The sequence below is a fragment of the Zootoca vivipara genome, chromosome 2 (genome assembly GCF_963506605.1).
Source record: "Zootoca vivipara chromosome 2, rZooViv1.1, whole genome shotgun sequence".
NCBI classification, from domain to species: domain Eukaryota; kingdom Metazoa; phylum Chordata; class Lepidosauria; order Squamata; family Lacertidae; genus Zootoca; species Zootoca vivipara.
Window position 1 is genome coordinate 82,596,739 of NC_083277.1, and position 12,758 is coordinate 82,609,496.

Below are 12,758 nucleotides of genomic sequence, written 5' to 3' on the forward strand. Positions count from 1 at the left end.
CAGGATCATAAAATCTTGTTATGCAGAATTTAAAATATTTAGCACAGGTGACTCGCAACTTAAGCACATTTAACCTGTGTCCATTCAGCTTTACATGCTTGGCAAATTTAATTTAAAAAGGGGGCAGGCAACAAGGGGGGCAATCTTTGAACCCAATGTGTTTTGGACTATATGTGATTTTGGCTTTAAGAATTACCCCCAGAACATAACCCCAGCATAAGTTGAGAGTAGCTTGCAATTACTTTATCTATCGTGTTTATTGTAAAGAATGGGATAGGGACAATTTTGTACCCTGTTTAATTTTATTTTTAGGTTAAAGCGAAGTGAAAATCTAAATAATAAAACTCGAACTAAATTGTGGGGATAGACTGATCCAGGGAATAATCAAGGCCAAATGATCCACATGCCACACAAGCACAGATGATAAATCAGCGTAATCTAACTCATTGTGAAAAGACTTCTTGAGAAAGCAGAAGTGAGGGCAGCAACAGATTCCTGCAGGGCAGACAGCTCCAGCGGACTTGAGCATATACAGTATAGTGCATCTTCTTCCACTGCTTGGCTTATTCAGCGATCTCTATCGAATCAAAAACTGCTGAGAAAGGTCATACCAATCTATAATTTGAAAGTGCTCTCTCTTTTTCGCTTCTCATTTCCCTAACATGCATCTTACTCTTTCAGGCCCTGTAGACTGTGCTGTTTTGATTCTTAAAGTGATTTTTTAAATTGCTGGCTGAGACTGCCAGTTTGGATTTAATTCACCCCAATCAATCTGCCTCCCCCCCCTCACACCCAGTGCCCCTCCTCAAATAGTAGGGTGGTCTCCATTTTGGGGGATAACAGGACATAAAGCTTTTGCTCCACTTCTTTCTAACAAAAGTGAGACTCCTGGTAGTATGTAGTTGCTCTAAGAATGAGCAATTACACAAATCAAATCAGTGTCTGAAAGGAGAATGGACCTACTTTTCCAATTTCTCCTCTTCCTGGTAACCAAAGTTCAAGGTGCACTTGCCACCCTCTAGGGCAGGCCTGAACAACATGCAACCCACCAAACCAAAGGCAGCCCACCAGCCATGTTCTGGGGCCTGCCAGTTGCTTGACAGCCCCACTCCATATTTGCATTCCTGGGTATGCAGCAATAACAGCCATAGCTAGCTTGTGTGCTGCTTGCCTTTGAGGAGTTAACACTCACTGCTTAGTTTTCCCATTTCTAACCCCTAGAGCCACACACCCGCATCTGTCAAACATTTAGTGCGCACACACTAACATGGAGGTATCTAGCAGATTCGTTCACTGAAATTCACTCCCACTGTTCCCAGAAACTTGTATAATGCCATGAATACTGGTGCAAAGTCTCTTCACCCCAGTGCTGTCTTGGAGGGATTCATGGCCACTGACTCACAGAGCATTGCTGGCTGCCACAAATTCTCTTGGAAGCCAGTGGGGAATATAGTGAGAGACAATCCTGGGACAGCAAGCTCTGCTGTCTGCATTAGCTTGATTAGCTCATGGAACAGAGTGCGAATTTCATGGGTAGAGCACTTCCCAGTCTCAAGCTGTTTGGGAAACTTGATACAAAGAAATCCATCTGATGGTAATCCTACTCAAAGTAGATCCACTGACTAACTTCAGTCCATTGATTTCAATGGGCCAACACTCTGAGTAGGTCTAGCATTAGAGTGGCTGGGGAAACCCAGCCAGATGGGTGGGGTATGTATGTATATATGTATGAATAATAATAATAATAATAATAATAATAATAATAATAATAATAATTACAACCCGCAGTTCCCTAATACAGCTACATCTGAGAAAGTGGGCAAACCAGGTGACTCGCCCAAGACCCCCCAAAATGGGTGTCTTTTGGTCTGACGCTCTGGCATGAGCCAGCTGATCTGCGTGAGAATGAGACCAAAAAAGAGGGTCTTTTGGTCTGAGATCCAACCAGAAGCTGCAATTTCTTCTGGGATGCCCTGCTCAAATTGGGATGGTTGAGGGGTACACTGCTAAAATACCATCAGACAAACAACACAGGCACCTACTGCAGCCTAGCTGAAAAGGTTACAGCACAGCAGAAAGCCAGAGCCGACCATGGTCGGTATACAAATAATAAAGGTAAAGGGTAAAGGGACCCCTGACCATTAGGTCCAGTCGTGACCGACTCTGGGGTTGCGCGCTCATCTCGCATTATTGGCCAAGGGAGCCGGCGTATAGCTTCCAGGTCATGTGGCCAGCATGATAAAGCCACTTCTGGCGAACCAGAGCAGCACACGGAAATGGCGTTTACCTTCCCGCTGTAGCGGTTCCTATTTATCTACTTGTATTTTGATGTGCTTTCGAACCGCTAGGTTGGCAGGAGCTGGGACCGAGCAACGGGAGCTCACCCCGTCACAGGGATTCGAACCGCTGACCTTCTGATCAGCAAGTCCTAGGCTCTGTGGTTTAACCCACAGCACCACCTGGGTCCCCATACAAATAATATGTTCCCTAAAAAGGAGGGAAACTTCATGCAGTCATGAATGCCCAGTGTTTAGAAAAATGAGAGAGACTATTGAAACATTAACATTTTACATGCTGGAAAAACCCTGCCTGAAAGCAAAGTAGGTGAAGAATACTGAGGGCTAAGCTGTACATTTAATTGCATGCTTATTCAGGGGTTTTGCTTTTTACACAAATAACCAGTATGAGGCCTTTCAAGTAGGCTCCTAACATAGTAAGGGGAGGGGCTTTAACTCTTTACCCTCTTGCTGTGGTCCAGATCTGGACTGCAGCCCCTATGCCTACAAGGTGGGGGGGGGCGCGACACCTCTTGTTCATGGTGGCTTTTCTTGTAGTGCAAAACTGCAGCTGTGGGGAGTCTGATTCTGATCAGGTTTCTAGCTGGGGTGGTCTACCCCCTCAATACCATGCTCCTGATCTGTATCTGAGGACCTGCCCTGCCAATTTGTGGAAAATCAAAACCCTGCACTTAAAGGCTAGATGGGTCGGACTTGGTTTAAGGCAGTTTCCTGTGGTTTTAACAGCCCCTCAGGTTCTTTCAAGTACAAACTGCTGTGGGTTTAATTAGCCAAGATATCTGGCTGGTACTGCTCTCCTGCCGTCTCATAGGAAAAATAGACACAGACTTCTATTTGCTTCATATTACAACATGCGAATGTCTTTCATCCCAAATTCTGTGGCTACACCGAATTATCAACACTAGCAAATATACATTACTGCTAATATTTCCCCATTTCTAGCCAGACATAGGTGCTGTAAAAAAAAACATTCCCCCCCCCCACAAAAAAATACCACAGACCCTGCCCACAGGTTTAGTCTAACAGCCACAATATAAAATAGGAAAAAGAGACAGGGAAGAAAAAGAAGAAGAAGAGAGCAAATGTGAGAGAGCCAATTCTGATATACAATTCTATTATTGTTGTTCTATTGACCAGGTGGAATGGCTACTGAAGAGATAGTTCTGGGAAGTGAGGAGCCAAATGGCAGTTGGGCCTGGCTAAGCCAATGAAGTGGGGCCAATTTGTCTCACCTCATCTCCAGAGGCAGCCAAGTGAAATGGCTACTAACAGATGACAGCCCTGGGAGAGGAAGAGCCACATGGCAGCTGGTCCTAGTGAAGCTGTTGTATTAGCTGTTTCGACTCCTCCTCTGATGCAGCCAGGTAGAATGGCTGCTAATAAAAACAAACACGTGCCATTTTTACAGGGAGCCTGCTGTGGAGATGCACTCACCACATTTAGAGCTAAACACCACCTTCTCCCAGGACTGAGCTTAGGGGGAAACTGTTCTTCCAGTTTGCTGCAGAAGCACAGCAATGACTGATGGAGCTTTATGTCAATCAGAAAGCCACCTCTCCCATTTCTCAGAGCAGCAATACCAGACTGAATACACTCTGTGAAAGCCTTTTCTTTAAAAACTTGAAAACAAACAAATCAAGCACCAGGTGCACATGCTTGAGATTTAAATAGAATGCCTGAATGAAGGCTGGTGGGGGAGAGGGGCAAAGGAGTAACAACAACCGGCTTCAGTTTGGATACTGTGTGCGCCTCCTTTGAGAAGTGAAGGCAGGGGAGAAGCAGAGCTCACCCCGCAGTAGAAAAAACTGTCCCATTCCTATGTGCAGGTACACCTGTATGCAGCCTTAAAAGTACTGAACCCTGCTGCAGGCATCTATGCACCTTCCATAGCAAAACTACGTCTTCCAGGAGAGCATGGTAGTGTGGCAGCAATAACACTCATATATTTGCAGTATATATACATTATAAAGGTAAGAGGCAAAATGAAATATCCACACGCATTCTAAGTGGGAAAGGGGAGAGAGAGTCTATAGTTCACTGCTATTGCAAGTGCATTATCCAAACTGAATTAGGATCTAAGGGAGGACTGTGAGTATAATTGAAAGAACACATGTCTCTCTCAAAAAAAACACCCATGATTTCTAGTTTGATGACCCACAAGGCAAAAAGGAAAAGAATAGCATACATATTGCTCATCTATGCTTTTGAAAAGAGGGCAGGTAGGAGGGGATGATTCATGGGGTTCAAACTTTTTAGTGTTAGCAACACACTAAAATGGTGGTAGATGATGCATTAATTTACAAGAAAGTCTTGTTTCCAATATAGGAATGTCTCAAAGAGAGATCTGTCTCTAATGTCCCAGTTAATGGGCATCGTATGTCCCAAACTTACCTCTGGGTGCTTCTTGTGGGACATGGAAATGAAATTTCTTTTGGCACATGCCTCCCAAGGTCTGGTTCAATGGGATAAAATGGTTCTGAGGCAGTGAGCTACTGAACAGTAGTTACTGAGAGAGCAGCAACCGGGAAGACAGTCACTTTCATGACCTGTTTGTGGTTTTCCCAGAGACACCTGGCTGACTTCTCCTGAAAACAGGATACTGGACTGGGTGGACCTTAATTCTGAACCTGTAGAGATCTTCTTATGTTTTTAGGACTACACCTAGACAGCTATAGGTTTATGAGGAGCTATTTTCCCAACAACTAAAGAAAAACTACCATATCATACTAAAAAACAACAACCAATGACTTTGCCTTTTCCGGAATTCCTCACTCTGTGACATTGGCTTCTCCTACTCCCAATATAGTTTGAGGGTCAATTTCAGATGTTTTACAGAGCTTTAACTATTTAGATTGAGGTGTATGGGAGCATTCAAATCTAATTTCTTACTCAAGTTTATTTTGCTGTAGAAAGAGTCTTATATCCACTCCTGATCTCCTGTCACCTATCAGTTACTTGGCTCCTGCATCACATCCTCCTTTTTAAATGGTTTGCTCATGGGATATGTAATCTTGCAGGGGAATAGAAAGAAGTGCTGTGTTTACATACATGATTCAGTTACTAATATTAACAGTACTATTGTAGCCTCAGTAATTGCCTCTTGTGAGCATAACAAACATTCAACAATAACTATTACTCCTTACTCAGAATTTAACAAGTGACATTCAGTTCTGGGGCAATGAGTTTCGCAGGCAAAATGGGGATGTTTTAATCACACATTATGTGAGAGAGTACCACCAACATATCATATTGGTGCCCCCATAGCTGGCCCTTCGGTACTATCCATAATCAACTTCAGTAAACAAGAACTGTGTCTGACTCCTGGCTCTCTTCCCTTTCTCCAGAGATTTTAAAATCTGTGCTAATCTTCCTGGCTTCTTGACCTCACCACTCCTCACGCTTCTTGAAACACAAACTCAACATGCCCAGTCTCATCAATTGCCATTTACATGACTGATCAATGCTCTCTCCATTACAGTGATCCACCCTCCCTGGCTACCAGCCAGTCTCCCTCCCTTTCCATGTCTCACCCATCCTTTGCCTTCTGCCAACTCTGCTCTATCCTTTTAAAAGACTTCTACAACCAACATTCTCTCCTGCTAATATTCTTTGTTTCTCCTAAACCACTATCTGCTCCCAAGGTCTACCAGTGCACAACCCTAGATCACCTGGCTTCTGCATCCTCTCACATACCGGAGTAGCCTTCTGCTTTTGGGGACAGATATCTACAGCAGCTGTACAAAACCAGGATTATATTAAACAAGTTGACACCACTAGCATCTGATTTTAAAAGAGCAAATATTATCAACTGGGGGAACCAGCAATGCCATTTCTTATGCAAAACCCTCTGCTGTTGCTGGGACTGCAAAACTAGACTGAAGCAAAATTGCCTCCTCCTTCTATGTTCCCACTCAGGGGCCATGAAATAAGGGGGACAAGTTTTGAAATTCACTGGTGCTCCTCAGGCTAGCAGCTGCCGTTTTTATTTTCCTGTGATGCCCCAGAATTACACTACATCATGATGTAGAGTCATTTCAAGTGACAATGCAGGGAAAATGACAAATCTTCACTGGTGGCTACCATTAAAGTGTGAGAGGCCATCAAACTTTTTCACCTTACAGCTGAGAGTTCTCTTTTTCAGATGCTCAGCTGAGCAGCATGCAAAACACCCCCTCTTAAATTTTCATCCTTTGTCTAATCCCTGTGCAGAGCCCAAAACTGTTGTTAACAATCTCAGCCTTGAGCTCAGAGTCAAAGAAGGATGGGCTGGCTTTTTACGGGGATGCTGTACCACCAGCTGGGATGCTAGAATGGGTTCTGGACACTAAAACCAGTGGTTAGGAGCCTGTGGAGCCACCTGAACAGGGATGGCGGAGGATTTTCGTATGTTCCACAATTTGGAGCCACCTTTCCAAGACTGCATCCAACAGATCATGATCAGATCAGAATGTAGATATGCAGATTAATTTGCATGTCTACAGTTCTTTCTGAGCATGGTCTGCTCCTACTGATGTATTTGCTGCTTTTTTTCCTTTTTTACAAGGTAGTCTGAGTGCTTTCAGGCTCTTTCCCTTGTTTTTTTCTAGCTGCTCGGAGCTATCTAGGACAGGCAGTCCTTGCTGTGCTCATCTAAATGTTTTAGGTAAGTGGCAGTACATTTTGACATGCCACCATGGCTACCCCAGGTTCCTATAAGGCTCCCCTGCAGAAGTAAACTCTCCCAAAATGGGTGCATCTCATTTCATTTCATTCCAGTTCAATTCAGATTCTTTTGCTTCTTATTACAGAGTCTGCTGCTATGGGATAAAGGTTCCTGTTGAGCTATTCTGGAATCAGGTGTGCTTGTTGTGACTCACAGAAGTTATCAGTCTCCTGTGCTCTGCAGCCTGGCTTTGCAAAACAGGGTCTTAGAACTGTACCTCCAGCAAAAAATGTACATTGCCTCTTTGGTGTAGAGTGCTTTTATCTTTTGAATTCCAAATGATCTTATTTCCTAATGGCAGGCAGACCAATCCTAACAGGAGGCCTCAGAGGAGCAGATCCAACTAGCTGCTCGTATATAACAAGAAACTGACTGCTGGTATATGATTAGGATGTTGTAAAAGAACAATCTGCTTGGTTCTGAGGTGTCTGGCTGGGACTCTTTAGAGAAATCCAATTTCCTTCCTCTTCCTGAATTGCTCCAAGGATTCAGGAATCCCTGTGGCTTTGGGATTAATTCTTCATCCCCATGTTGGTTCAGCTGTGACACTTGTGCCTTATCCACACAACCAGCCACCAGCTGTACTCAACACCAAAGAGGAAAAAGTAAGGGACTGGGACTGCCATTTACTGGCCTCTTAATTCAAGGTCTGGAATATAATTTGGGTGTGTGTGAGAGACTGTGCTGCACATAATGCAATCGAGCTATCCTCAATAATTGCACCATTTTGCCTGTGTGACCTCTTAAAGCTCCACAACAGATACTGAGAAATCTCCACCACCACTGTCCCATGGTTCATTACCTATGTTATGAAACCTAGCTTGAATGGTCAAAGGGCAGCCAGTGGGAAGATCTGTTTTCTCCATTAACCCCCCCCCCCAGTTCTGATCAGTCACGAAGAGTCGGACACGACTAAACGACTAAACAACAACAACAAGTTTCTACTTACAACCATCATGGAAATGAGACCTTATCAGAATTCAAGGACATCTTACAGCTAACAAAAAAACTATCATGGAGGGTGTGAGGCAGGGCCAGTGAAAGGGGTGGCCTAGGGAGAGGTCCAAGGGCCTGAAGGGCTGCATTGGGCCCCTGGACCTGAGATCACCCAACCCCTGGTTTAGATGGAATGCTTCACAGTTTCATTCTAGAAACTGATCTCTGAATGCTTGGCTATGGGACAGATGCAAAAACTAATTTGCTACTCCACAGAAAAACAGCAGTTACTACAGATGAAACTGAAGCATGTTGGTGAAAAAGGGATATATGCATGTATGCAGCCAACAAATGAACAAGGCAGGAATGTGGCAAACAGGTCCTAATTCCCATGCCTAGGTACATATTATACTCATCATTCCTTTATACCATAGAAAAAGCCACAATGTTCTTCTATCAGCATTAGGCCAATGCCTGCCTACATTCATAATATAACCAGAGATACTATCTTTTCAAATTACAGTCGTACCTTGGTTGAAAAACACCTTAGCAGTCAAATGTTTTGGCTCCTGAACACCACAAACCCAGAAGTGAGTGTTTGTGAACATTCTTTTGGAAGCTGAACGTCTGGTGGGGCTTCCGATTGGCTGCAGGAAGCTCCTGCAGCCAATCGTAACCCGTGCCTTGGAAGTCAAACATTTTGGAAGTCGGACTTCCGGAACAGATTTCATTCGGCTTCCAAGGTATGACTGTACTTAAGTCCTTGTTTTTATTTTTTTCTTGCAGCAGTAAATTCTGCAGACAGAACCATAATACAGCCAGTTCTACCATTTAATATATTTCTTTGTAAGCTGCCTTGAGTCCCTCTGAGAGAAGAATGCTGGGTATAAAGAAATAACAATAATACTCACATCATATAGGAGGTCAGTCCACCCTTCCATGGTGATACACTGGAAGACAGTCAGCACGGCAAACAGGATGTTATCGAACTGCGTGATCCCATAGTTGGGTCCTTGCCAGTATTCTTCACACTTGGTCCCATTAGGGCAGAGGCGTGATGACGCGTCCGTTCCACATGGAGCTTCCTCCTTGATTTCATCTGTAGAGGGAGGAAAAAGAGACTCTCTAGTTCTACTGCAACTGTGCCAAGCACAGGAGCAGGTAATAAAGCACATCATGGAATGTTCAGTTGCTTGAACATTTGTTCAGCACCCTATAACAAAAAAGTTATATGAAAAGGGAAAGAGGTGGTGATATCACAGGGATCAGTCAATTAGCATTCCCTGTACTTGGCTTCTGTAGAAACAGGTAGAGCTGTTTTGGCCTGAGGTCAGTCTCACAAGGAGGCTCACCACCCAACATGTACATTTCTATCCAGCCTACATTTCTTCTCCTACACAAGTTGGAGGGGGGAGAAGAAACCCTGCAACAAGGAACTAATTAGGCTCACCAGGTCACTGGTTTGGCTCAAGAGGCTGTTTTGGGTGTGCCTCACCCACCTTAAATCACCTGGCATTGGATATGGGAAAGGTTCAAACAGCAGCTGCAAATAAATTATCAGAAGTGAACTCTTAAGTACACTCTCAAATCCTCCTTTGGAGACATGGCAGAGGAAATGTCTGATGTCACAGGAGATCAGGGGAAATCAGGTGACTGGCAAGTGGGAGTTCCCGTCCACTTACCAAAGTAATCCTAGGAGTGTTGACCCTTTTTAGATCCTCACCCCTGCCCTAAACTTGCTTACTCAGTATATTCAGCCTGGCTCATTTAATCCTAGCAGAAAAAAAGTTTGCCTGATACCTATTATCCAGAGTCAAAACAACTTCACTGCCTTCTATGACTGAGCTTGGGATGGTGAGGGTGAGGAGCAGACACAGAGAAACAGATGCTCTTTACCTACCTGTAATAATATCCTTGCAGGCGGTGTGAAATTTCCCCATATAAAATTCTAACCCTATGATTGCAAAAATAAGGATTGCAAAAAATAGGAGGAGGCCAATTTGCAGCAGAGGTATCATGGCCTTCATGATGGACTTGAGGACGACTTGTAAACCTGGAAGCAAAAGACAGGGGGCAGAGCAGGATTATCACAAGGCAGGTCCATAAGTATGCATACTGTACTTAAATTTCAACAGGAGCAGGGAGGGACCTGATCACTGCTCCCTGCTTTGTGCAAATCCCCCCTCTTTAACCCAGAATTCACTCCTTATTGCATTCAGAAGTAGTGGAGACAGAAGAATGAGAGAAAATAAATTCCTCATTCTGTACAGCATGTGGTTATAATCTATGACCATTTCTTTTTCTGCTACATGATATTTTCAGAAGAGACCATAAGCCTAGAAAGAAGAAATCCTAATAAGAAACCTGAACTAGCTGATATTAAGCAAGAACCATTTTGGAAGGTCACAAGGGATCAGATCTTCCCAAGTATGGAATTTACGTGGATATTCCCAAATCCCTTTTGATAACCACCTTGCATTGGAATAGCCTCCATTCATGCAAATTATTTCCAAATCTCTACCATGGAAACAAATGGGAAACTCCACAAGTTCTAGACATCGCTCTTAGCATTCAAGAACTTTGGAAGGATATCCAGTGATGCCATACTCCTGGCTGATGCTCTAGTTCCTACATGTAGAGGCTATAGGAGAATAAGGGGTGGCAGTGCAATGCTATGTATGTTTACTCAAAAGTAAGTCCTGCTGTGATCAGTGGGGTTTACTTCTGGGAAGGTGTCCCTAGGATTAGAGTCTGGGTTTTACAGGGAGAGGACAGATTCTTTGATTAGGCATTGGGTTATTTATTTATTTTGTATATCACCTTTCATCTGAAGATCACAGGGTGGTTCACAACATAAAAACAATATATGAGAATGTAAGATACATTAAGAACCCAATAATCCTCCACCCTCAAACACATTTAAAAAACCATAGAATATTAATCAGCCTGGCTACAAAGAAACTTTTTCGCCTGGTGCCTACGGAAATGCAATGAAGGCACCAGGCAAGCATCCCTAGGGAGAGCATTCCACAAATGGGGAGCAACCACAGAAAAGGCCTGTTCTCATGTTGCCAACCCCAAACCTCTTGAGGAAGAGGCAAACAAAGAAGGGCCTAGGATGATGAACACAGGGTCCAAGCCGGTTCATATGGGTTGCATGGGAATGCTGTAAGAAATGTTGTAGGTTCCCAGGAGGTGGTGGCAGAGGTTGATACTGGGGCCACAGGAAGACGAGAACCCCTGCCTGGGTCAGTCATTATATCTTGTAGGAAGATGCTAAGGTGGGTGTTCCAAAGAGGTTACAAGTGAGCTGCAGGACATGAAGAGTGCAGTTTACTCACTTGGGATTCCCGACACTAGCTTTAGTGGCCGGAGCACACGAACAGCCCGCAGAGTCCGCAGGTCAAATTCGGTGCCGACTGTTGCCAGGATGCTGCAAGAGAAATAAAGAGGAAGTGTTGGTGCTGAGAACTTGGTCTTTTTCAGCAGAGCAGAGTAGGAAGAAAAGTAGATTTCCCCCAATAACGCAGTGGAAATCCAGCCTGCTACGGTTTGGAAGGAATCTGGACTTCTCCAAAAGCATGTGGAGGTTTTCCTTCTTATGGAAGTTAATTCTAGGGATGTCTGCAAGATATCATACTCATTTCCTGAGGATTAATAGCAATTGTTCCTTTATTCTGAATCCACAATAACTAATAGCTCCACCATTCCACTAATACACATTAATTGCATTTAGAGAGTACAAAAATACTGCAAATTTTAGGTGTGTCATGTTTCATGTACAGACATTAAGAAGCTTTCCTCACCAATTCACATGCCGGGAAGTTTCTCCTGCTGAATGTCAGGCTTCCATTAAAGCACAATCAATTCAGATAAGGAGCATAGCACCCAAGAAGTGGGATTAACCCTTTTCCTAATCACCATTTTATCAAGGAAAACCATAGTCTCCAAATTTCTATCTGGTTCATGTACCATTTATATGAAAGAATAGATTGTATCCAGGGACTGTTGAGTTGGAAATAAGTATTTGTTGGCTACTTCCACAAGGGAAGGAGACCCCTTGGACCCATGCACATCCTTTTTTATTTTATCTGTACGAAATCTTAAAAATTACATCTGAAAACCTAGACTTGTATGCAAATGCCTGAAGACAAAAATCACGTGTGCCCACAACCAGGCAAGGAAGTATTACTGTGAACTGATCTACACATGGATAAAGTTGTCAGTGAATACCGCAGTCACAGCAGCCTTACTCCCCACCCCCACCTCCATCTCCTTATGCAGCAATCATAAGAACAGATGCTGCTGCATCCAATGTGTACTAGTTAGTTGCAACCCAATTTGCTGGCAGAGAAATGTATGGACTGGAGTTGAAGAATTAGCCAAAATCACCCACTCACTTCCCAAAGTGGCCTTCCAGGAAAACAGGTTGCTTTCCAGGGATGTACCATGCTAATATTTCCCTACATCATCATTGGCATATGCCTGGGCATGGGCGTGGCAAGGGGGGCAGCTCCCTCCCCCCAAATCAAGTAAATAAACAAAAAATGCTTAAATAAGTGACCAATTGCATTGCAGACAACTCAGTTCTACCCCCCCAATAAATCCTGTCCCCTCCCCACCCAATAAATCCTGGCTATGCCCATATGCATGGCTGAAGTGGGCCAACAACTGCTTAGCAGGGGTCAGTAACCTTTTTCAGCCATGGGCTGGTCCACCGTCCTTCAAGTTGGACTATATTTTTTTGGGGGGGGGGGAATGAACGAATTCCTATGCCCTACAAATAACCCAGAGATGCATTTTAAAGCTCACATTCTACTCAT

At 43.8% G+C, this 12,758-nt stretch overlaps 1 protein-coding gene across 2 annotated transcripts in view; it reads right to left on the reverse strand.

Annotated features, from left to right (window-relative positions):
• Window positions 1-12,758, reverse strand: part of CACNA1A (calcium voltage-gated channel subunit alpha1 A) — a 268,936-nt gene that overhangs the window by 123,362 nt on the left and 132,816 nt on the right. For both annotated transcript variants that reach the window (XM_060271756.1, XM_060271755.1), the window contains exons 6-8: window positions 11,277-11,368; window positions 9,836-9,988; window positions 8,847-9,034 (exon numbers count right to left, since the gene is read on the reverse strand). In XM_060271756.1, coding sequence (XP_060127739.1) covers window positions 8,847-9,034; window positions 9,836-9,988; window positions 11,277-11,368 — 433 coding nt within the window. The remainder of the gene's footprint in view (window positions 1-8,846; window positions 9,035-9,835; window positions 9,989-11,276; window positions 11,369-12,758) is intronic.